The following is a 24,918-nucleotide window of genomic DNA, read 5'->3' as shown; positions in this document are numbered from 1 at the left end:
TTGTCAGCAGATGGAAGCATAAAGTGCTCCAAAATCTCCTGGTAGATGGCTGCATTGACTTTGGACTTGATAAAACACAATGGACCAACACCAGCAGATGTCACGGCAGCCCAAATCATCACTGACTTCAGAAACTTCACACTGGACTTCAAGCAGATTGGATTCTGTGCCTCTCCAGTCTTCTTCCAGACTCCAGACCTTGATTTCCAAATGAAATACAATATCTGAAAAGAGGACTTTGGAGCACTGAGCAACAGTCCAGTTCTTTTTCTCCTTAGCCAAGGTAAGATGCTTCTGACGTTGTTTCTGTTTCAGAAGTGGCTTGGTAGCCCTTTTCCTGAAAATATCTGAGCGTGGTTACTCTTGATGCACTGACTCCAGCTTCAGTCCACTCCCAAGTGTTTGAATCGGCTTTGCTTGACAGTATTCTCAAGCTTGCGGTCATCCCTGTTGCTTGTGCACCTTTTCCTACACAATTTCTTCCTTCCAGTCAACTTTGCATTTAATATGCTTTGATACAGCACTCTATGAACAGCTACCCCTTTCAGTAATGACCTTCTGTGACTTACCCTCTTTGTGGAGGGTGTCAATGATTGTCTTCTGGACTATTGCCAAGTCAGCAGTCTTCCCCATTATTGTGGTTTCAAAGAACAAGAGATTTTATACTGTAGGGATGGTAATTTAATGAAACTCAAATGTAAATATTCCAATTATTTTTTTTACAATATATTATATACAAGTATTTACAGATGGTTCAAAAGCATCAGTCTTTTTTAGTTCCAGAAAATAAAATTATTAGAGTAAAGCAAACATCAAATAATTTGGGAGTCTATAAGAGTAGACATGATGGCGATACTCCAGGCATTGAAGTGAGGAATATAAACCTGGAAATATTTAATCTGTTCTGACTCTGAATCAGTTCTAAAGAGCTTAAGATCTTTCAAATCTACCAAGATATTCTCTTTAGAATATTGCAAGTAGGCCTACAAGTCAGAATAAGATTTCAGTGAATGAGTTCCAGCACATATACAGTGGTGTGAAAAAGTGCTGATTTCTTATTTTTTTGCATGTTTGTCACACTTTAATGTTTCCGGCCATCTGTTCGTGACCTCAAGCTGAAGCGAACTTGGGTTCTGCAGCAGGACAATGATCCAAAACACACCAGCAAGTCCACCTCTGAATGGCTGAAGAAAAACAAAATGAAGACTTTGGAGTGGCCTAGTCAAAGTCCTGACCTGAATCCTATTGAGATGCTGTGGCATGACCTTAAAAAGGCGGTTCATGCTCGAAAACCCTCCAATGTGGCTGAATTACAACAATTCTGCATAGATGAGTGGACCAAAATTCCTCCACAGCGCTGTAACAGACTCATTGCAAGTTATCGCAAACGCTTGATTGCAGTTGTTGCTGCTAAGGGTGGCCCAACCAGTTATTAGGTTTAGGGGGCAAACACTTTTTCGCACAGGGCCATGTAGTTTTGGATTTTGTTTTCCCTTAATAATAAAAACCTTCATTTAAAAACTGCATGTTGTGTTCACTTGTGTTATCTTTTACTAATGTTTAAATTTGTTTGATGATCTGAAACATTAAAGTGTGACAAACATACAAAAAAATACGAAATCAGGAAGGGGGCCAACACTTTTTCACACCACTGTATATAGGAGTGAAAGCAAATGAGGACAAATTAGCAAAACAAGCTTTACAGAGAGAGATAACAGACATATAAATTCCATTAAGTAAATCAGAAATCAAGGTATTAATCGTAAATAAAGCAATAGAAGAATGGCAAGTAAAACGGAACAATGAAAAAAGGGGTAGATTTCTTTACAGTTTAATTAAGGTAAATCAAAAAGTAAGATATAGGCCTAGGTTAGGCTATAGGTAAAGCAAGGAAATAAGAGTTTTTTTTACAACAGAATAAGTTTAGGGCACACTCTCAAAATAGTAGGAAAACACCCAAATGGTTTATGTGAAAAATGTCAGGTTGAGGAGACTGTATCTCACGCAATTATGGAATGTAGTAGCCTAAATACGAAGAGGAAAAGAAGCATGATAGAAGAAATAAGCAAAGTTCAGGAATTAAATATTAAGGCTGTAATAAAATGGTCTAGTGAGACAAATAGTAAAGCTTTCTTCGATTTTATTAGAGAAAAAAGGCTGATGAATAGATTTTAAACTGTAACCCACTCCGGAGCAGAAGTCGGCGCCACCGTTAAAAACCAAGAAGTAGTACTCCATACTACTTCACATAAACCAATCAATTTAGTTTTATTAGTTTCATACATATTATATCCATATACAATATTTTGTTCTAATGGCACAACTAATCTAAAACTTTACGGGGTTTTAAATTATTCTTTGATTCTTTTGTAATGTGAGTATGGTGAGGTGTACTAAAAATAAACATTTTCACGTGTCTCCTCCAAATGAACACACACTAGGCCTAATACGTTTATAAAGAAATGTATCTATTCATCAGGTCTAGGCAAGACACCGAGTTTGCTACTTCTTCTCAACTGTTTCCTGGGTTTAAGAGGGCAATTACTCCGAGTCGCCCCTTGTCGTTTCAAAGAATAGTACAACGGCGAGCGCGACGCATAAACGCCTAGTCCGTTTGGGGAGGAGGTAACTAGGCTAATATCAGTTCGATATTTTAATGCATTTTTATGTAGTACTATTATTATACTATTATATAATATTACATTTAACAGTAGGCTACTAGTAGGCTAATGAAGCAAGATCGGTTAGATATTTTCTTTAAAATGTTATCATCAATGACAGTACAACTAATGAATCAAGATCAGTTAGATATTTTAATGTATTATTACACAATATTATTTTAAATAGCCTATAATTACCAACAAATGTGGATTAGTCAAATGTTTTTTAAACAGCGGAACGTCTTCTAATCATAAAGCATAATTATACTGCCATCTAGTGTTGAATATTAAATACACTATAAACATTACATGTGTTTAAAACAGAAAATGATCTGAAAAGTTCCACTATACATTATGGTATAACAAAATTAAATAACTAACATTATCCATGTTATGAACTGTCATTTTTTTAAATACTTGCAAGCTTTTATAATGGTACTTATTACATTATGCAGTGTTATGATTGTACACATATTTTTGTATTTGACTGATATAACGTGTGCATTTATATACATACACCGGCATTGCATTTCTCAGAAAGTGAACAGGGTGGGAGATTTTAAATCTGCAGTGAAGCAGAGCCCCCCTGAGGAGGTATGGGGGAAGGGTGCTGGTGGGTCACGCAGATTGTCTGAGATCATATGCGAGCTGCCACACAGACAAAGCTGCTTTTTAGGGCGGTTACCATTCATCCCGGCTTCAGTCTCCTGTAGTCTGTTTCCTTCTCCACAGCCACTACTAGTGTTTAGAAAACAGACAGTTGAGAGTGCAAAAATGGATCATTACTAATGACTGAAAGGGGTTTTGCCCTTAGGACTGCAACATATTCCCAGTATTGACACCCCATGTACAATCTTTGACAATATGGCTTCCAAAATGTGCACGGCTTATATGAAGAATTTTAAAATGGAATAATTTAATGCAGCAGGATGAGTAAACAAGAATTGTTAGTTTATAATGAATTTTAATCCCAATTACAACAGAAAATTGGGTTATTCATTCAGACTGTCTCATTTAAAGGGTCCTTACTGTTCTGGTGTGTGAGAATAAAGATAGGCTAGTGAGAAAGGGTGAGTGACAGTAGTTGTGTGTTTGCACGAGTCCCCCTATTTGGTACTCTGGCCTTGTGGGGGAGTGAACACAACTATGTGCTTGTTTTTACCCTTTTACTGATCCAGCAGCTCATATAATCCACTGTTTAAGCTCCTTATCTGTAGCACTATTTTGAGGAGAGAGGGAAAAATATACTATCTGTCTTGCTTTTAGGAAGTCTGACAGTTGAGTTTTGTTGACTGTTGATTTATAGCCCATACAGAACAGAATTTAATTTGAAATCATATCTCTGAAAGATATATAAAAGTTATGTGGGCTCATGAAATACTAGAATATGCCATTTGATAATAGTCAGCTGTATTTGACCCATGCATGTGATAAGAATATAAGTTATGTGGCCTTGTTGGTCATTAAACAAAGTGTATTTTTTATTGTCAACAAATGCATTTTTATATAGTATGTCAGAATATGAACAATATTATTTATACATTTTTTAGATTTAGATTTAAGATTTTTAGATTTAAGTTTTTAACTATTTAATTTTTAATTAAAAATACAATCACAGTCATAACAGCAAAAACAATGTTGTTGTTACTTTCAGAGATTTTGTAAATTTGTACAAATATTTTTAATTTCTGGTCATGTAGTTGATTTTTTTTTTTAATCTGTACATTTATTTTCTGAACCTCATGATTAGTTAAAAAGAGAGAGAATGATGTTTTTTTACACTTGCTTTGTTTGAGTATCTAAAATATATTAATATAAATCAAAATGTAGCTATTATTTCAGAAGTGTAACTAAATAAGTGTGTAGGAATTAAACTTATTTAGATGTTGTTTTGTTGTTGTTTTAAACTGTAACCCCTATTCATCTATTTAATAGTATATATGTCTTTTGGTTTGTATTGTTGTTGATCTAATAACAATAATAAAATATGAATATTAACAACGCTTTAAATATTTATCGTGTAGTATTACTCACAAATATTTGTAGCGTTAGTAATCACCATATTAGTCACAAACAGCATTGAGCACTTTCCACGTGTCTTGCTTGTAGCGCGACAAAAAAATAAACTACAATTACCATGAAGCATTCTCATTAAAAGGGCTTTCCTCAACGCGAAGTAGAGACGCAACTCCGAAATGTTGACTGGGTGTCGTAGTTGTATATTATAGTTTCCACGTTGCATCGACCGACCACGTAGTTATAAAAAACAACAAATCCCATAATCCCTTGCCCCGCAATCACCGAGGTGACGCGCTACGGTAAATGTCCGTGTGTAGGCGAGTCACGTGTGGAGAGTCCGTTGATCTCGTTTCGTGTAAGCAGTGAATCTCTCCTGTTTGTACATTTGATTTGGGCCCCATTTCATGTTGTGTTGAAAACAACATTTTGTGTAAATTCATCAATCTTCGCCGAAGAATGAGCGACAACGATGATATCGAGGTCGATAGTGATGTGAGTATAGTTATTTGTGTTTGTACTCTGCATGTATGAGAATGAAACCTCTTGTATTTTCGATACTTGACCCTCAATACGAGGCTAGCCTGTTAGCTAGTTAGCCATCCTAGCGTTGGAATTCATTTTCCAGCCAGTTTACTGAGAATATCAAGCTACATGAGCAATTACCCACGGGGCTCGAGTTTATAATTGTCTCCATATATTTACATTTACGATTCTGTGTAGTAAAACAGTGCATTGCATCCATCAATAGCCAGTTAAGTATCTACAATTGTACTTTCTGTTCTGTTTTCTTACAGGAAGAATCACCGAGATTTCACTCTGGGGTGCGTAATAAGCGGAGCAATTAATCCAGTTTAGCCTTTAATGCCAAAAATTGCTTCTCTTTTTGAGATTAGCTACAATTTATTTCCGGGTAGGTACTGAACGGCCGTATCTAATTTGCATCGGTGGACGACAAAACAAGATAGAATCAAGCCTAAAAGTGGGTAGATGTGGTGGACTGAATGAGCACACAGTCAGCTTGTTTTGAGTCGGTTCAGGGAGCTCCGTGCTCGACAGCAGGGCACTTGCTGCAGGAAGAAGGGAGGGACGTGAGAGCCGCATCTACGCTGCGAGCGCGCGACGCGATGCGCCAGAACGCTCGCGTTATAATCTGCGAACGGATTCTCTTCTGTCGAGCGTTCTAGTGTGTCGCGACGCTAGCAGTGTATATTGCGTATTAGTTGGACGATGTTAACCTATGGAACATCCCCCTTTTCAGTTTTCAAAGTGATTTTGTTGTGCATTACCAAAGCATTAATAAACAGACAAAACGGTGATAGAAAAGAGGAAAATAAGTTAAAATGAACATAAGACACGTGTATATACACACACACGTATACATATGAACACTTGCGAAACTTAAACTGGCATGTATGAACTAATTGGAAATTTTTTTATCCCCAAAATAAACTCTATTGTTTATTTACCATCATATTGTTAGCATCATATAAGATAGTGCTGAAACGTCTGCTTGCTTGCTGTGTCCATCTGTTTTTAATTCACATGCACTTTGCACTTTTTGCACGATGCAATTCATAAAATAAAATATATGTTTTTGTAGACTTTTCCAGTCTTGAGTGGATCAGTGTGCGGTTAGCCACCCTCTTGTTCACCATCATATTGTTCCAAATCTGTATGATTTTTTTTTTTCTGTGAAATGCAGAATGAGAAATGATGCCATGAAGGTGACTGAGTCTGTCAGTCCCTGATATTCTCTGTTAAATATTATATATGTTGTGTATTAAAGTCATGCAGATTTGGAACCAGATGAAGGGGTTGATGATGATGCATTTTTAATTTTTTATTGAAATATCATTTGAAGTTAACTAAAATTTCCAGTCTGGGCAGTGAGGTTTTAAGGCAGTTGATTTCTTAAGCTTTCACACCTTACATTACTCGTGCATTTGTGTGATGGTCCTTTTATTAAAGCATAATGCTTTTGTTCACCATTACACATCACTATATCCCAGAGGCCTGAACAAGTGCGTGAACCTGCTGCTTAAAGGTCCCATGGCATGAAAATTTCACTTTATAAGGTTTTTTAACATTAATATGAGTTCCCCTAGCCTGCCTATGGTCCCCCAGTGGCTAGAAATGGCGATAGGTGTAAACCGAGCCCTGGGTATCCTGCTTTGCCTTTGAGAAAATTAAAGCTCAGATGGCCCAATCTGGAATCTTCCCTTTATGTCGTCATACGGGGAAAGGTTACCTCCCCTTTCTCTGCTTTGCCCGCTCATGAGAAAATGAGCTACTACCATGCGAGGCAAGCGCAATATTTTTTTTTCCTCGAGAGACATCATGGCTTGCAAACGAGCGAAGCATGGAAGGTGGCCCGCCTCTCTCCTCCTCATTAGCATTTAAAGCTACAGACACAGAAATGGCACGTCCTAAGGAAAGCTCATTGTGGGACTGGCTCGTAGTGGCTGAAATTCTGCACCAAGGCTGAATTTCGGGAAAGAGACTTCAGATACAGTACTAGGGACCACTTAGGCCTATATAAAAGCATCCAAAAAGCAGCATGTCATGGGACCTTTAACGAACAAGCATCTTTAAAGAGAATATGTAGTGTAGAAATGCAGAGGTGGCATAGAGTAGCTTATCCGATAAATCAAATTGAAACTACATTGCTAAGTGCTTCATTTAAAAGATGTGACCAAGTTAAAACTTAAATGTCTATCAGAAACTGCATAAAATAATTAAATGGATTAAAATGCACATTTGGCCATTTTCAAAAACTAAAAAAAGCCTGACCATCTCCTTAGGTCACTTAATATCACTTTGAAATGATGCCGTTATAGCTTTCAATGCATTTGGAAATTCCTTGGGATTTTGTGGAGATGGGACCACAGTCTGTTAACTAACCATAATGATATCGGCATATATTTTAAATGTTTAAAGTGTCAACTCAAAGCTCATTTGTACCCATTTTCTGCACAAGGACTTTTAAAGTACTACATGCAGCCCTAACCTGTTTGCTCAGCTTGTACTTGGGATGCTCTGTTTAACTAGAAAATGGGGTTGTAGATCCCTTCACACCCTAGATTAAAACTGAGACTAGATCATTGACTTCAACAGTACAGTAGTGTAATTTGCATTGGCATTTTTTGAATTCCCAACCTATAAACATGTTTTGATGTTAAAGGGATGAACGTCTGTCGTCATTTACTCACATTCATGTCGTTCCAAACCTTTATGATTTTAAAACAAGAAGATATTTTGAAGAATGTTTCAACTGTTTTTGTCCATACAATGCAAGTTAATGTAGTCCAAATTAAATTTGAACCTCACTGACTTCCACTGAATGCTTAAAAATGGTTTTGTGTTCCACAGTAGAAACTCATACTCATTTGGAATGACACGAGGGTGGGTAAATGATGACAAAAGCTTTATTTTTGAGTCATCTATCACTTTACGTAGTGACTGGTCAGTGTGAAAGGTGTGTCGATTGGGTTCATAGCAAGATGCTTAAAATAGCATTCATCACAAAGCAGGCTTGTTTTTACTAGCCTTGAGTTTTCATTGGGCAGACTGGAGACATAAGGTCTGCAATGTCCCCAAAGTCCTGTTTATCTCCCCTTTCTTTTTGTGCTGGGAGGAAATAGTTTTTTTTTTTTTTATTAGGATGTTAAAATCATAAGACAACAGGAGGAGCACATGTTGTTGACTATTCCGAGAAAGCCTTCCTCAGCCAAAGTACTTGTCATTTTGCTTTCTTTTATGTAATTTATAGCCCTTCATACCTTTAATTTCGTGGAGACATTGTGCTTTTTATGGCAGAATTGTGGAGAAACCACATGGATAGTTTTCACTATACTCGAGTACAGGAGAATAGCCCTTGACATGTTGAGCACTTGGCCACCTCACGTGCATGTAACTCGATCCTGACATTGGCAGTGTACCGTGTAACATTTTAGACATTAGACAGACAGCCTGGATCTATGGCCACACCTCGCCCTTCCAGGTGGCGCATAGACACTGGAATGTCTTTGTGCTGCCCGGTGGCACTTCAGCATTCGGATAACTGCTTTCGTTTTGCTGCTTTTTCCACGTAATGCAAAAGAGGTACTTGTTAATGAGTCACTGGATTCGAAACAGGTTTTACAGCTGTGCTTTTATGTAATAACAGTGTCTTGGCCAACCCCAGTGACATTGGACTCCAGTGGCCATGTTGTTTTCTCAGAGCGACGGTCTCAGGGCACTAAAATGAGACCCAACGGAGAGACTTTTTGAGGGATAGTACAATTGCAGTCTTTGTCCTAAAAATAGCTTAGTATGTTCTGACCAACATAGTCCAGAAGAATAAGCTATATAAAAAAAACACTCCTTATGCAACTTGTCTCTATTACAATTGTCATGATCACTTAAAGACGAAACAATAGAATCCAGTTTTTAATGGTCTGTATTACTACATGGTTTATTAGTCAAGCTATAAATGTTTCTTTATTACACTATAAGCCAATGGCACCATGACCAGCGAAGAGGCTGAAGCCACTGGGATTCTCTCATTGCAGGCAGACAAACGGGCACATCACAATGCGCTGGAGCGCAAACGTAGGGACCACATCAAAGACAGCTTTCACAGCCTTCGGGATTCTGTTCCCGCCTTGCAAGGGGAAAAGGTTGGTGAATGTCACTGGTAAAACCATGAGGAGAATAAGTAGGCATAAAGGATGTTTGTTTCATGTGCTTTTTGTTAATGAAATGTCTGCTGTTACACTGAATATGTTTGTTGAATGCGATGACTTTAAATGTTATCATGAGATGATTAGCATGGGATTTCCATGTTGAGGTGTGAATGAAAAGCATTATGAGAACTGGGAGCAGGGTAGGGCCAGACTGATCGATGTGATCCTGGTACAGGTGTGGTGCCAGGAAGCCATTACAAGGGGAAATGCGGTTACGCCTTCCTCTTGTGTTTCTTATCGGAAATAAATGGTTCAAGAATGTAGTAGAAGTCATTTTTGACCGCTATGATAGAGCTGTATTTCTAGTCACATGACTAGGAATGCACAATATATTGGTACCATATTGGTTATTGGCTGATATAATCTTTAAAAGCATGATTAATAATTTAATAATACTGTTAAATGTAATCTTTAACAAATCTTTAGTATATCTATTTGTACTGTAAATTATAATGTTGTGATGTCAGAGTTTAATTTAATATTTTTAAGTGTTTCGAATTTTGATTGTATAGACACATTTTGTCGAGTTTTCAGCCATTTATTGGTTATCGGTCATAACATGAACAATTTTGGCTTATCAGTGTTGGCCAGAATTTTCTAAATGTGTAGCTATTAAAATAGGGGATTTTTAAGCAGTTTGTGTGTTTTCATTTGGGATTGTTAAGCCCCAGGTATACTTCACATTTTGTCGAGTTTTCAGCCATTTATTGGTTATCGGTCATAACATGAACATTTTTCGCTTATCAGTGTTGGCCAGAATTATCTAAATGTGTAGCTATTAAAATAGGGGATTTTTAAGCAGTTTGTGTGTTTTCATTAGGGATTGTTAAGCCCCAAGTATACTTCACTTTTTACACGTGCGCGAGGAACAGCATACAGTCTGCGTGATGTGTATTTCGTAATCAGAATAGTACGCGCACAACCTGATTTTTTGTAACTGCACGTACTTTGCACACATGCGCATTAAATTTGTTTTGCAGTAATCAGTTGTTCCACAAGGTGGCAACGCTGTCCCAGGCTGTTGTTTCACAGTAGAAAACGAAACTAAAGAGACGGAACAAAAACAAAATAGTGGTGACTGCAACAACAACAGACGGGCGCATTGTCAAGCACTTGTGAGTGAGAGGGAATGGGATAGCCCAGCTTTGGTTTAAAAGACTTCAAAGAAATTTGTTATCATCGGTTATGAATTATGGGCAAAAGTAGAGCAGACGCTGGACATGGATGAAGCTTTCTATAGCGCATGTGTCGACCGCCCGCATTCCCGCACAACATTAAATGGAGGATACTTCGAAAGGCTACGCGTTCAACTACTCATACGCTAGCGTACGCGTACAAAAACGAAGTATACTTTGGGCTTTAGGATTTGTTTGGGTTAATATGTGTGCAATGTAACTGCATTCCTTGCGTCAAATTCTAGTTTTTAATTTGTTGCTGACAGCAATCTATCAAACAGGCATCCCGAGCTCAAATCCTAGACAAAGCCACAGAGTACATCCAGTACATGCGACGGAAAAACCACACACACCAGCAGGACATCGACGACCTGAAGAGGCAGAACGCTCTGCTGGAGCAACAAGGTGGGTGTCGCTGCGTTACTCCTCACTTTTGTCATCTGGTCATGCTGATCTAAGTCTAATTTGGCTGTTGTAGTTCCATTGTGCCTCATACACCATATGATTTCAGGCAAAAAGAATGAAGAATGTGTCGTTTTCTCTTTTTAATTTCCAGTACGGGCACTGGAGAAAGTCAAGGGGACCACACAGCTGCAGGCCAACTACTCCTCTTCAGACAGCAGCCTGTACACCAATCCCAAGGGCAGCGCTGTATCGGCCTTCGACGGTGGTTCCGACTCGAGCTCGGAGTCTGAGCCGGAGGAACAGCGTTCCCGGAAGAAGCCCCGTGGGGAGGACAGCTAAACAGCGGATCCCCGGTTCTCCTCTGAGGGGAGGGAGAGTTACAGCAATGGTCTGTTTCTTGTTGTTTTTTGTGTACCTCAATCGCCCCAAACCACCTTGATCAATCTCTTTCAGTGAATGTCAACCCTCGATTCCACGCCTGAAGAAACCTCTGCCAGGTTTACAAGAGAGAGGGACGCCTGTTACGGGAAGAACACTCGCGGAAAACGGCTTGTTTTTACTCTCCCTCCCTCTCCGACTCTTGTTCGTCCATCTTGCGTCCTGGCACACGCAACAACAAACGATGATTTAAACCCAAAATGAGGCAGCTTTGCAACTTAAGGACTTGATGCTTTGTTTTTGTTTGTTTTTTTGAACCCTTGTCTGCAATCCCTCCAGGTGGATATCCAAAGGGTTGAATGAGGCATACAGCTCCTAGCACTGCTAAAATATACTTTTTTGTCGAATATCTTAAAGCCTGCTTAGAACTTACCCTTAGCTGAATTGTCCCGAGTGGTTTGCCTTTCTAAATATGTTACTTTTCCATAAAGGAATGTTTTTGAAGCATCTATCAATGTACCCCTTGTTAGACCTAGGGGATGAGTGATACGTTTTGACGTTATCGATAAAATCCCTTATTTAAAAAATACAAAAAACAAAAAAAATGCTTTATGGGAAGGCTGCTGAGCTTGTGTTGTATTTGTTGTTTTAGCCTGATGTAGTAAAGTTTAGAGGTTGGGGAAGAAAATAGATTTTCTTTTAAAACAAGGGGGATAAAAAAATAAGTGATAAAGCATATATATTGCATCTGTCATCTGAGCCTCCCAAACATGTATTTTATGTATTTCACTCCATATTGGGAATATAAACGTTCCAAGTGATGTTTCCCCCCCACAAAGCTAGTCAATATTGAAAGAGTAGATTCATGTCGTGACTTTTAAAGGTAAATGTTCATCGGAAATTTGATCGCTGCACACCACAAAAGTTGCATTTTGAGTGTCTAGGAGACATGAGTGTGTGTGTGCGCGTGTGTATCTTTTACCATATTTTCCACTTAGTACATTAGTAAACTGAGTAGGTCTTTCTTTGTCTGATTCCATTCCATGGAAATTACAGGTATGTTGTACATACTGCCAACAATTGTCTTGCAAGTTGAGGCCTACCTTTACAATGAGAATATAAATAAAACTATTTTATCCTTTACATATGATGTGTGGTTCCTTTGGTTCTCAATCTTTTTGACTCCAAGGTCCCAGTCGTCCACAACACATATTGAAGTCTATAACTTTTCTAGATGTTTGTGATTTACTGCCTATGGATTAAGGACAAGGATTTTTAAAAGTATATTTTACTTGCAATTTCTACCAGATTAAATATTTTAGAGCTTGGCATTATATTCGTTGGCATATTATGTTAATATAATGCAATCCCAATGGGCATTTTTATATGTGACCTTTTCAGGTCCAAAAATTACACTTAAAAAAAAAGTTGTTGAAGGGGTTAAATTTTTTTTACTTTTTTTTAATGCCTTTGTCTTTAAATCTATTTGTCAACACAAAGACTCCTAGTTTGCCCTGGCCTCCCGATTAGGGGAAGAAAGTGGTTGCTATTTTAAACCGCACCAATATTTTATGAAACTGGTCTTTAAGTCAATAGTTACAGCTTGAATTGATTTTTCTATTACTGAAATAAATGAACTTTTCCACGACATTCTAATTTATTGAGATGCACCTGTACTCAGTCATGTTTCCAACCTGTATGACTTTGCTAGAGTTTTCAAACACTTAAGCTCAGATACTAAACTCAAAAACCGGCACACACAAAAAAAAGCACCATAAAATTAGTCTATATTATGTGTGTGCTTTAATCAAAGTCTTGTAAACCAGATGTGTGAAGCTTTGTGTAAGGAACAAATAAAATTTAATTGATTTCGTTCCCCTCCATCGTAGCTCTCAAATTTCATTCATACTGATGCATATTCATATGCTCACATCAGGAGATGCCTTCACCCCATTCATTTTTGGATTAACTGTTCCTTTAATGTACTATGATAAAATGCGATTCTGTTTTGATATTTTATACCAGCATTTTAAGATTAAAAGCATGACTGAATACAGTTTAAAAGCTCATTGAACAGCACAGATGATATTTTTCAATTGCAGCCAAAGATTACAAAATGTAAACACTGTACTCATGGCTGAGTAGCTGAGAGTCTGTTGTACCCAAACTATATCTACGTATTTGGCAGTTACCATATTAATTTCAGTCAAACAGCACTCCAAATTAGAGATGACAGAAGTTTAAGTCAAATAATGGACTGCCCACAGTGAGTATAGATCATCCACAATACACCAGCCAGGATATATTAAAAACAAACTTCCATCCAAGTCTTTATTTCTGTCCAGAACCTACTGCCACGTGCACTCTGGGAAACATTTACCAAAGCCCAAAATAAGCTGGTATGTGCAATAAAATATCAATCAACGACTGGTGCATGAAAAACACCTCGCCTAGTCAGTCTCTACTGTTTTCCCTGGCTAAAACCCATAACCCCATGCTGAAGCTGTAGTAGATCAGACCCTCAGAGTGTTTCCCCATCTGTAGATGCTATACAGACCAGCAAAGGACGTTTGGCTACAGCATTTACAGAAGATGCCTCTGCGTTAGGTCAAGCTAGCTCAAACCCCCAAAATACGTTTAGAATAGAAAAAGAGGAAAAGTCTATGACTGGTCCATTGCACTTGGTGTAGGTCCTGTCTGAACTGGAACAGGCAACCGGTGGAAATGTTCAATCGCTTGGGCGACCTTCTCTGGGCAGATGTTGTAAACTGGATGAGTTGGTGCCTGGTAGAAGAAATATGAGAACATTTAGTTAGTATTAGTACATTAATCTCAATTAGAGTTGGCTCAACTGAATTTTCAGTATCTCTCACCAGTCTGTTCTCGTCCTGACCGAGGATCAGCTCGTTGTGGAGGTCTTTGTTTCCGAAATGCTGTGCTACTGAGAGTCCGCTCAGACAGTAGCACGTGTGGTAGAAATCTCTAGACCTGTGGGGAATCAGTGAGGAACTATTATGAAAGTCTAGTTTGGTCTGCATAATTAGTAAAAGGACAGATTTTTTCAGATTTTAAAGTTTAGTTTGATCCACAAGGTTAAACAAGACCAATTTTCCATGACCTTTCCAGGTAGATGTTTGTGGTTTTGTTCGTTACTGCAAAAGGATATTTACAAATCATTAAAAGTCCTGTTTGTGATTCATTGAAAACAATCAATTCAAAAGAATGATTCACTCACAAATTTGACATCACTACAGAGAGTTTCACTCCACACAAACTCTAGATGAGCATTATCTAGCTGATGAAATGTTTTAGAGCAGAGCAGAACTAGAAAATGCATTTTCATGATAAAATTTGACATGCCTTATGACTGAAGTATATAATAATCTAAACTTCATAAATACATTTTCTCCTCCAAGAAAATACAACAAAATTTGTATATACTTAATTTTACTGGTATCATAATGATATATGATTTATAAAACAAGCTAAAAAAAAAAAAAAAAAAAAACATTTCTAATGTTTAATTCACTCCCCTCAACATTTTGTTCCCTTGAAGAACCAGGGTTCCCACCATCTTGAAACTGGATATACTGTATAAGGACGTCTAATTTTAAAAGTGTGATTTTTACATTTATTACATTTACATTTTGTGAACATTTTTCAAGTTATGCAAAGCTTTAAGATATTGGGTAGCAATTGTGATTAAAAATATTTTTTAAAATCCTTATCCAGGAAATCACAAGAAACTGGAAAGGTCATGGGGCCTTCAAATATAATTTCTTTGTGATAATCCCAAAGTTTGAGAATCTGACTTTTCATTCGACACATTACTGGTGATATCATTGCAAGCTTATAGACTGTATTATATATATATATATGCATGTAATATATGTGTGTGCGGTGGAAGAGCTGTACTCACTTGCCCGGTTTGTCCAGAAGGCCTCCACCAGGATTCTGGCAGCAGAGGAGGATGTATTCCTGCAGAGCCTCTCTCTCAAACATCCAACTACTCTCACTCAGCGTTGAGTCTCCTACACACAGTAATATTTTCATAGGTTAATCTACTAAATCTGACACTAGACCCATGTGTTTTTATATCCAAATGAAGACAAAAAGTACATTGGAAAAAACATGCAGACAAAAATGTGTAAATTAATGAGTGGAAACTGTAACCTTATGAACCTTGTAGTATTTTAATCACTTGATAATTGCTAAACGTTTCATATATAAGCAAAAATGCTCACCTTCTTTAAAAAGAGCCCTGTGGAGTAACGGTAATAGTCCTGCTTGCCAGAAGGAGTAACACCCATCCACCAGCTTGTTACAGCGGCCCTGAAATCCACCTTCAAAACGCATTTGTTTGCTGGTTACCCAGCGCTAATGAAGGAAAAAGAGAGAAAAGCCTCCAATTTACTGGTTTACAAGTATCAGCATAGGAAGATTATTAGTGCTGTTGCCTTATCGTTAAGACAAATCTGCCTGTGCACTGGGACTGTTTATGTCAATGTCTGCCAAAGACCCTGGAGATCTGCTGATCTAAGCATCTACGATGTTGCAGCACACCGACGTTAATATTTCCAAGCATGTTTTAGTGTCCCTGAGGAACCGGTAATGAGACGCTTCTCCTCCAACATTCAGGATACACACAACTGACCTTTAACGCATCTCATAAACCTCAGTTTATTCACTCTAATGGACAGGAAGAGTCAGGTTTAATAAAAGGTGGAACTGTAGCAAAGGGAAAACAAGGCAAGACAAAGGACTTACTAACAAGGCTTTGAGATCCAGCATATGTTCTTTGCCCAGTATGACCAGAGCAGCAGTACCACAGAAGGTGTAGCCGCCATGTGCCTCAAGTCCTGGAACTCCACCTAAACCGCCCTCCCAGTTCTGACAGCTGAAGGCCAAAGGAAAGCACAGCATCGCAGTATTTATCAGTCAAAGTATTGTCATTATGTGTGCTGTGTCTGAGATTTAACTCACTTAGGGACAGAACATGCTTTTGTGTTTAAAACGTGAAACAGAGGGCAGTGGAATGGGACAAATTAACGTTTTTTAACTTGTGTCGCATTTTTAGGATGTGTCATGCGCAAAAAGACGTGAATGGTCTAAAGTGTCTGTCTAGATTAGAGCATGTTTACATAGAAAAAAACATGGAAAAGCAGATCAGAAGAATGCAAAACATGTTCCGAGTGAATAGCCCATTAAAGCCTAATAAATTATATCAAAATGTTTTTTTTCCTAAAAAAAAACCATAATTAGTTTTTCTTTACAACCAGGGTGGCCATATGTGCCATTTATATGGGACACGTCCTGGCCAGGATTTTTATATTGCCTAAAACATCCAAAGTAGTTTGACCAATAACATGCAGGTATTGTACATAATCGACCAATCGTGGCACGTCGCGCGTGAGAAGGTGAGAATGATCAAAGCGATGCAAATATGCGCACATGTAGGAGGAGCCGTCTGCTCTGCTCTCTATAGCTCTCATGAAATAATGTCATACAACGATCGATCTGCACAGTGCTAACAGCCAAAGCCTGGATATTTTGGGCAATATAGAAATCCTGGCAAGGGTGCGTCCCGTAAAAATGCTCCGTATGGTCATCCTAGTTAAATGGGATCACATCAAATTTATATGATCATATATTTTATCAAACCTCAATATTTGATTTTGTATACTTAATTATACAATATGAATATAAAGCTAAATAGAAATATGAAAAAACTAATGAAAGTCACAAAACCACATATAATTATTAAAACTTACATTAAAATTATATTATATTATATATATATATATATATATATATGATAATTCAAGACATTAACAAACTCTATAATTGAACATAAATAATACTATTATATAGCTGGCCTGTTTTAAAAGAATGTGGAAGTAGCTACCTGAGAATCCAATTGTGCGTCCCATCAAACAGGGTGGGGGTGATTATATTGGTGAGTGAAGCCACAGAAGCGGCACAATATGCACTCCTATCAGATCAGACACACACACACACACAAGAGCAACCACGAGTCAACAGGCACACAATGATCACCATCTATGCATGTTAATAACCACAAGCTACATTATTAGAATAAGCCTGAAAGCCTGTGAGATCCAATTACTTTTCAAAGTGACTTTCTTTGTTTAGCGCTGACGTACGGTGAACATGAAGCATTTTTCTAGCACTAATCTGTCTGCTGGGAAAAGTAAAAGGTCACTCTTGAAAAATGCTTCAGCACAGTAACAGCAGAACATGGGGAATAAAGAGATGTGTGGCTGTTGTGAAGATGTTTCAGGGTTCACTGGAACAACGGTGGTAGAGCTCACCTGACGTCCACTTCCCCGCCCACATGCATCACAAAGGAGCCATCTGGCTGCTTCACAGAGTACAGGAAGTCCAGGAGCTTCTCTCTGATGAGGGAGGAGGCAAACAGAATGTGTTTCCATGGTAATATGATCAACGTAACATCTGTAGGCAAGCAGGTGATCATACAACGCAAACGTGAAACCTGTTGATGACTTTGTAGGCCTCCTCTGTACCCAGGATGCACAGGGCGTTTACAGCTGCGTAGGTGGGAGCCAGGTGAGCGTGTTGACCCGGACCGCCACCGAACCCACCTGTCGCACTCTGACATCTGGCCAGGAACTGGCACACGCTGGCAGACAACGGTTAATGTTGATATAGGCATATAAATGTGATAGGAACTTAAAATTTAAGCAAAAAGCCATATACTAAAATAATAAGGGAAGCAGCTTTATTTTAAAACATTATTTTCAAGTTTTCATTGATAACAGATAAATGACAGATATTGAAATTCTATAATATCTTGTTTAATTAAATTAAAAATAAATAACTAAAAACTAAAATTATATTGTACAGCATAAAAAATGCAAAATGAACATGATTAATTAAAAATGAAATATTGACAGATATAAATAGATTTAGAAAAATCTCTTAAACGCATAATCTCCTATATGAACTACATAATGCAATTCCCTAAATATATTAAAGTCAAATTTGCTATTAATGCTGTATAAAACTGATCACTCTTTTTTGCTAAATTATCACTTTCAAGAAAAAAACTATTTAAAACACTATAGAATACAGTAACAATCATAGCAAAAATATGACTGCGAAAAGACTGTGTTACCGTCATTTGAATTATTATTATTTTTTTTTTATTATTTCAGTCTGTTTGGAAGTAGTAGTAGTAGTATATTTTTATTTAATGCCATGCCAGCATCTTAGGCTATTTTCATGGCAAAAACTATTTAAAAAATACAAGTATAACAAATACAATAAAAACCAGCAAACAAACAAACGTCTGTTTGGAAGTCATAAACCTTCATAAATCCTTCAACCCAGCAGCTATAAAGCAATCTAAGCATAGTCTGCATGGAGAAAGAATGCATCTGCGTCATAGCTACTAATGTAATGCAACTTTGACTTTATCTGTAGTGGTCACATTAAGACCAGGATAGTAACTGTGTAAGGGGACCTAAGCACCTGTCTCACTGCCACATGTACTCTGATAGTGAACTGCAGAGAAGAGCTGGTACTCACTCTGAGGCAACTGCTGCCGGCACAGGCTCCTCTAGCAGCTCCAGACTGTGCAGGATCCAGTAGCAGAGCCAAGGCCGGCTGGCATCCAAACACTGAAGCCAGACAACATGCAGATTCAGCAGCCATTACCACCAGTCTCACACACAGAGCTGCTCTGGAACATGGTGTTCTCAAACAAATACACACAAAAACTAGAAGCATGGTGTTCTCAACTACCTACCCACCCACATACACAAGTATTGTATCACAAGGCTGTAGATCTTTAATAGCTTTGTGTAAACCAGTTTTGAGTGTTTGTGTTATTAATGAAACAAAACAGTTTTTTTAATATCCAGTTAAATGGGGTTCAACCAAAAATAAAAGCACTGTCATCATTTACTCACCCTTGTGTCACTCCATCCAAACCTCTATGACTGTATGACTTTTTAACGTCAAACCCAAAATGAGATATTTAGCTGAATATCTAAGCTGCTCATCTTATGTCAAAATAATTTGTGATTATTCTCATGATTTTCAACCAGTCTTTTCTTCGATTCTTTTTCCACATTGTACCTTTTTTTGTTTGTTTTCTACCTATATGAAATTAAGTCATACAGGTTTGGAATGACATGAGGATGAGTAAATAATGACACTATTTTAATAATGTGTAAACTATCCCTTTAAGTCAGTGCTATTATCTTTTACTAGAAACTAAAACCATAAAAACACTTGCATTACTTAAAAATAAATATAAACTGTCTGAAATAAAATAAAATACAAAAAAAAAACTCACAAGTTGAAAAAAAAACCCCTAAAACATAATAAGACATATTATAAAGGTATACTATTAAGACATAAAAAAAAAAAAAAACAGAAAATATAACAGTAACATCTGACTCAAAATATTAACAAAAACTATAATAGTAAGTATATCGGTGATACTAAAACAACACTGCTTCAAGTTCAGTCAGAAGTTTTCAGAAGACATTGTTTACCTCATATGCATCAGAGAGATGGCGTAAACCTTTCTTCAGATAATGATAGTGTTGCTCCCTCAGTAAAGCAGGGCTGAAAAAATAGATTGTAGAATCATCGACTTAATCATCTTATTTGAGTCTAGCTATTGCAAACTATAAATCATTTTTACATTAAACGTATCTCTCTATTCACATACTGGCAAATGATCAAATTCAACTTTCATCAAGATTTATAATAGCCTAGTACAAGGCAACAACTTATTTGTACAAAGTTCGTTCAATAACTGAGCTGACATCCTCCAATTATCCCCATCAAAGGAAGTGGCAGTGTTAAAATGATAGAGTGCATGAGTCAGAACAGCCTACACGCAGTATGCTTGACTTCAGCGCTGGCTGCAGAGGTGCTGGGGCATGTCTAATTTGAGGGAACCTCAGCTGAAAGAACAGATCATTAACCCCTGTTCTTTCTCTCCTCTGCTGCTTTCTGCTGGGCCACAGAAAGCACAGTCATTACATTTGTGACAAACAGATCAGAGTGACGTATGGCCTTCACCAGGCAAGTTTCATATGAATTAATGCTTTTGTTGACAAATTTGTTGCACTGTTTTGCAGGATAATTTATTTGTCCTGTCATGCCTAAAATTAAGTGTAATTAAACTGACAGTCTTTAAAATGTCATTTATTCCTGCTTACTCCAGTCTTTAGTGTCACATGATCCTTCCGAAATCATTCTATGCATTATATGCTGATTTGGTGCTCAAGAAACATTTCTTATTATTAACAATGTTGAAAACAGTTGTGCTGCTAAAAACTATGTAGAAACTGATTTTTTCATTGGTTCCTTGATGAATTGAAAGTTAAAAAGAGCAGCATTTATTTTTCTTTTTTATGATCAATTTAATGCATCCATGCTGAATAAACATATTCATTTATACTAGCCCCAAACTTTTCAACAGCCGTCTATACTTCTTAATTTATGTAAAAATGATTTACCATTTACAACACTACAAGAACATATTGTCATTATCATATTACATGCAATAAACTGTAAGCATAGTGCTTACAAATGTGTTTTTCCAGTTTTCTCATTGGAGTGCAAAATTAGAAAAGTTGTAAATTTGACAACAGAGGCAAAAAGTACCATCTGGATATGCGGCAGAACAGCTGATGTGCTACTACAGCATCTAGTCCAAATGTCTGGGGTATACAACCTTTGTCTGGCAGTCTGATTACATCAGTTTAATCACAGTTGGGTTTCTCATTTCATCTACAGGTACAAGTACTCTGAGCATAGAAGTTCTGAAATACACAGACCTCATGCTGTGGTGGAAGAAGGTGAAAATTAGATATACCAGAGGCTAGGGCTGGGTGATATATCGAATATCAGAGATGTTATCATATGATAGTCTAATAATTAATATGAAATGACAGATTATAATCGACCCTCCGCTGGGAGTTTGACTGACAGGCGATCTGACCAGTCATAACGCCGAATCTGACATTTTGTCCAACAAACTAACCAGACAGGAGAGTACATTAACATCGTTGGACTTGAACTTGAAAATGGTGTGCACTGACATTTTTTGGCAGTTGAAACCTTCTGATGTTCATTCATGTTTATTTTGTGCTATAACTAGTAAAGAGGAAGAGATAATCGGTTCACGCGCTGCTTGAACTGAGGCACTAAAGCGATCTGTCACAACACAATAAAGAGCCACAAAACGGTATTTATTGTTTGAATTTCTTAAAAAAAAAAAAAAAAAGACAGAATTTGAAAGCTGAGACTTTGTTTCATACCAAAAGTAACCTGCTCTGTCTTGTCTGTGAGCTCGTTGTCAGCTTCTTCTGTGCTCCGCAATATATTTTTCAATGCTTGATAACATGATGTGTAGCGTGAGAGCGCCATGGACGTAGCAACTAAGAGGGGTGGGTTTTTGCTAAGGGTCAATTACAGAATATCATGACTATAAAGTATTGTTGAAAACTAAGACTGATGCGCTAAAGACGGCACCAAATTTGACTTCTCCTGCAAACTAGCCAAGAAGTGCTTATGTGTTCTAGCAACTAGTTCCCCATCTGAAAGTTTTTAGTGCCATTGGGAACAGTGTCATGCCACAGAGCATCTCTTAAACCACAAACTGTTGATAGACTTGTGTTCCTCTTGGCTAAAAACTTGTGAAACACTTGCATAATTCACCCCAGTTGGCAAATGTGCAAAAAATGTCAATTTAATTGCTTCCAAGAAGCTGTCAGAATACACTTTTTGCACTCTTTTTACATATTGTTAGATTTAAATGTGTTAATTTAATTAAAAGAAGTAAATGGTCACATATTTAACCGTGTTTTTGCCACTAAACATTTTGAATGTGTTTAGAAACAATAGCGGTCTATCCAGATCATGTTGTATTCATTTTTAAATGGGGCAGAAGAAAATCACCAAATGCAAAAATATTGAGATATATGATTATTGTCAGAATTTGGAAAAATATTGAGACCAAATTTGAGGTATATTGCCCAGCCCTCCCAAATCGACCAAATTAGTATCTTAGTTCCCTGCATATGTTGTGATGCTACAAAATAATACAAATGAAAAGACTGTGCTACAAAACATACATAGCAGACACAAACAGCGGACAATCTAATGTTGTTGGTTTTGTTGGCAAAGACATTTTCATGAACATGTTGTACTTGTACAGAATAACAGTGATTGCTGTCTAAAAGCAGCACACTGAAGCTCAACGAACTGATTAAACAATATTGTGGAGATCCCGCTTTGTGTTAATGGCCAGAGAAGGCTAAACTTTACTTACTGCGGTGAGGTGTGAATTTGCTGGTAAACACTGTACACCTCTTGAATACTGCGTTCAACTTTTCTCTAAATTTAATGATAAAACAGGAAACAAAAAATGTGGAAGTGAATTAACCAAATAGAAAATGTGACAACAAGCCAAATGACATGCAGACAGAAAGATCCACTGTGGTCGATGCTGCTTGTGTATATGGGTGGCTGACATCACATCCTGTTCAGTGTGTCATGCAAAGACACAAAAATACCGCCTTATACATTCATTTTGAAAATCATAGTATGACTTAATTGTGCATACTGGAATGCCAAGTGCTTGAACTTTTCTAAAATTCAGAGCAGTAACAGTCACACTTTATTTTAAAAATGAAGAAACTGAAAATAATACAGTCTTTAAACGATTACATCATTAATAATACTATACATTTTGTTTTCCAAGTTTAAATAAATAATAACCTCTCATGGTTAACTGTCAACCACCCATATAACAATGCAGGTCATACACTACAGTGCAACATAACATAAACTAGTGAAGTATGAGCAGATTCTCCAACGTTTGCAAACGTTCACTCAGTAATGAAAAGTCTGACATCATTTAGACACGTTCATGTTCTCCCTAACATCTCCTTTTTGTGTTCACAACATGAGGCCGAGTAAATGATGACAGAATTTCAATTTTTGGTGAACTATCCCTTTAAATTAACCTATAGCTATTATTTACAAAAGTGTAATAAACTAGAGGAATAAGTACTAGGTGAGCTGGATGCAGTGGCATTAGTATAATTACATTCTGCACGTGCAGAACACCCTGCATGATTTTTGGTAAGCACTACTGTATCCCTCAGCAAAGTGATGAAGCACAGAAACAGAGTAAGTAGACAGTTAGCTTTGCGCTAATACCAATGAGCTAACTAATACTAAGAGTTAAGCTCACCTGTTCTTTCGAGGTCACCGTTTGCACGCCGTCATCGCTGAAAAGCTCAGAGGAGTGTGATTCACGAAAGCATCGCAGAGGAGGAGACGCCTCTTCCATGATGAGATTTGAAAACACATGCACTGTAACAGAAAGGAAGCAGTTTTCCAGCAGAGCAAGTGTCAAGACAGCGTGGGAGGGGTTTCCTCAATGGAGTCTTCTTCTTCTTCTTCTTCTTCTTCTTCTTCGTCTTTAGTTTTTTGGCGCATCTAAATGTATAGCGCCACCTACAGTACGTTGCTGTTGTGCAGTCATGTTATCTATTATCGTCAAAATGACTTATGAACATAACCAACAAAAAAAAACAAAAAACAATTATAATTCTCCATAAATTTGAAACTCTTCCCTTTACCAGATTCCCAGGTTCCAGGGACCCATCTGGCGCTGCGTCTCCAGTTCCTCCAGAACACTTCCCTGGTTCCCTACAATCCAGATCAAGCTACAGCATCCCAGATTGATTTTAAATCCCCTCGCTCAACCCTGTACTATAAATGTATTTTATTAGCAGCCTATATCCTACTATATCTTTATTAAACTCATATCCTAACAAGTACCCCAAATCCTTATTTACCTTTCCCTTTTTATTTAAGTATGTTATTAATTCCTTTCTTTCTTCGTCATATTTTTTACAATCGTACATTACATGCTCTACTGTTTCTTTTTCCCCAAAATACTCACATAAACCATTCTCATGTACTCCAGTAATAAATAGTGATGCATTCAGTCCTGTGTGTCCCAGTCTCATCCTTGTTATAATGACTTGTTCCCTCGTTTCTACCACTAATGTTTCGTTTATTATTAACATTTTTTATATTAAATAAATGCCTCCCCTTATTATCTGAATTCCATGTTTCTTGCCAATCCTTTAAAATATTTTCCATAATTATAGTTTTGACTTCACCTTTACTTAACCCTCATGCGGTGTTCGGGTCCTTTTTGCTCTGAAAAATGTTTATTTTTCCCGAAAATACTAGTTAATGTTATCGCATGGAATGAAATTTTGTGACTTCGTTCACAAAGGGTATAACTACTTCTACAAAAATTTTTGATCATTTTCATACTTTTCTGGGCGAGATTTTTTACCTTGTTACACTTGTGATGTTCCAGAGCAAAAATGACCCGGCCTCAAAAAAATGCTTATAAATCACTCATTATGCTATATTATCAACAAAGATTGGATTCAATCTTTTTGTCAACTTCTTATCTTTCATTTAGGACTGGTTTTGTATTTATATTTGCTTCTGATTAATCGTTGG

The 24,918-nt window shown here is 37.3% G+C and overlaps 2 protein-coding genes across 4 annotated transcripts; one reads left to right on the top strand and one right to left on the bottom strand.

Moving 5' to 3' along the window:
* Nucleotides 1–4,950: 4,950 nt before the first annotated feature.
* LOC107671780 (protein max-like) lies at nt 4,951–12,504 on the top strand. Of its 3 annotated transcripts, none has more exons than XM_016464747.1 (5): nt 4,951–5,171; nt 5,474–5,500; nt 9,230–9,337; nt 10,860–10,983; nt 11,135–12,504. In XM_016464747.1, exons 1-5 carry the CDS (start codon nt 5,136–5,138, stop codon nt 11,320–11,322), a joined length of 483 nt encoding a protein of 160 aa, XP_016320233.1. In that variant the 5' UTR covers nt 4,951–5,135; the 3' UTR covers nt 11,323–12,504. The 3 variants fall into 3 exon arrangements, with proteins under 3 accessions (XP_016320233.1, XP_016320232.1, XP_016320234.1); XM_016464746.1 differs by having other exon boundaries at nt 4,952–5,171; nt 10,845–10,983; XM_016464748.1 differs by lacking the exon at nt 5,474–5,500 and having other exon boundaries at nt 4,954–5,171; nt 10,845–10,983.
* A 529-nt stretch (nt 12,505–13,033) lies between these two features.
* On the bottom strand, nt 13,034–23,835 carry LOC107671778 (protein farnesyltransferase subunit beta-like). The gene is made up of 12 exons (XM_016464743.1): nt 23,624–23,835; nt 22,697–22,761; nt 19,905–19,977; nt 18,931–19,022; nt 17,876–18,022; nt 17,694–17,777; nt 17,267–17,353; nt 16,129–16,258; nt 15,606–15,738; nt 15,281–15,392; nt 14,235–14,349; nt 13,034–14,145 (listed from the first exon to the last, which is right to left on the bottom strand). The coding sequence occupies exons 1-12, from the start codon at nt 23,720–23,722 to the stop codon at nt 14,023–14,025; spliced, it is 1,260 nt and encodes a 419-aa protein (XP_016320229.1). The 5' UTR covers nt 23,723–23,835; the 3' UTR covers nt 13,034–14,022.
* Between the last annotated feature and the right edge of the window lie 1,083 nt (nt 23,836–24,918).

The sequence above is a fragment of the Sinocyclocheilus anshuiensis genome, unplaced genomic scaffold (genome assembly GCF_001515605.1).
Source record: "Sinocyclocheilus anshuiensis isolate Anshui unplaced genomic scaffold, SAMN03320099.WGS_v1.1 scaffold148, whole genome shotgun sequence".
Classification (NCBI taxonomy): Eukaryota; Metazoa; Chordata; class Actinopteri; order Cypriniformes; family Cyprinidae; genus Sinocyclocheilus; species Sinocyclocheilus anshuiensis.
The sequence above is the reverse complement of the archived record's forward strand: the minus strand, read 5'-3'. Positions and strand labels throughout refer to the sequence as shown.

What these genes read in the sequence shown, in the direction of transcription:
- LOC107671778 (XM_016464743.1), bottom strand. Translation starts at nt 23,722, where the DNA reads ATGGAAGAGGCGTCTCCTCCTCTGCGATGCTTTCGTGAATCACACTCC. An exon ending in GGCGGGGAAGTGGACGTCAG is followed by an intron (nt 17,354 to 17,693) that starts GTGAGCTCTACC and finishes CTGATCTGATAG; the next exon opens with GAGTGCATATTGTGCCGCTT. An exon ending in GTCAGGACGAGAACAGACTG is followed by an intron (nt 14,146 to 14,234) that starts GTGAGAGATACT and finishes TTCTTCTACCAG; the next exon opens with GCACCAACTCATCCAGTTTA.
- LOC107671780 (XM_016464746.1), top strand. Translation starts at nt 5,136, where the DNA reads ATGAGCGACAACGATGATATCGAGGTCGATAGTGAT. An exon ending in ATATCGAGGTCGATAGTGAT is followed by an intron (nt 5,172 to 5,473) that starts GTGAGTATAGTT and finishes GTTTTCTTACAG; the next exon opens with GAAGAATCACCGAGATTTCA. An exon ending in CGCTCTGCTGGAGCAACAAG is followed by an intron (nt 10,984 to 11,134) that starts GTGGGTGTCGCT and finishes TTTAATTTCCAG; the next exon opens with TACGGGCACTGGAGAAAGTC.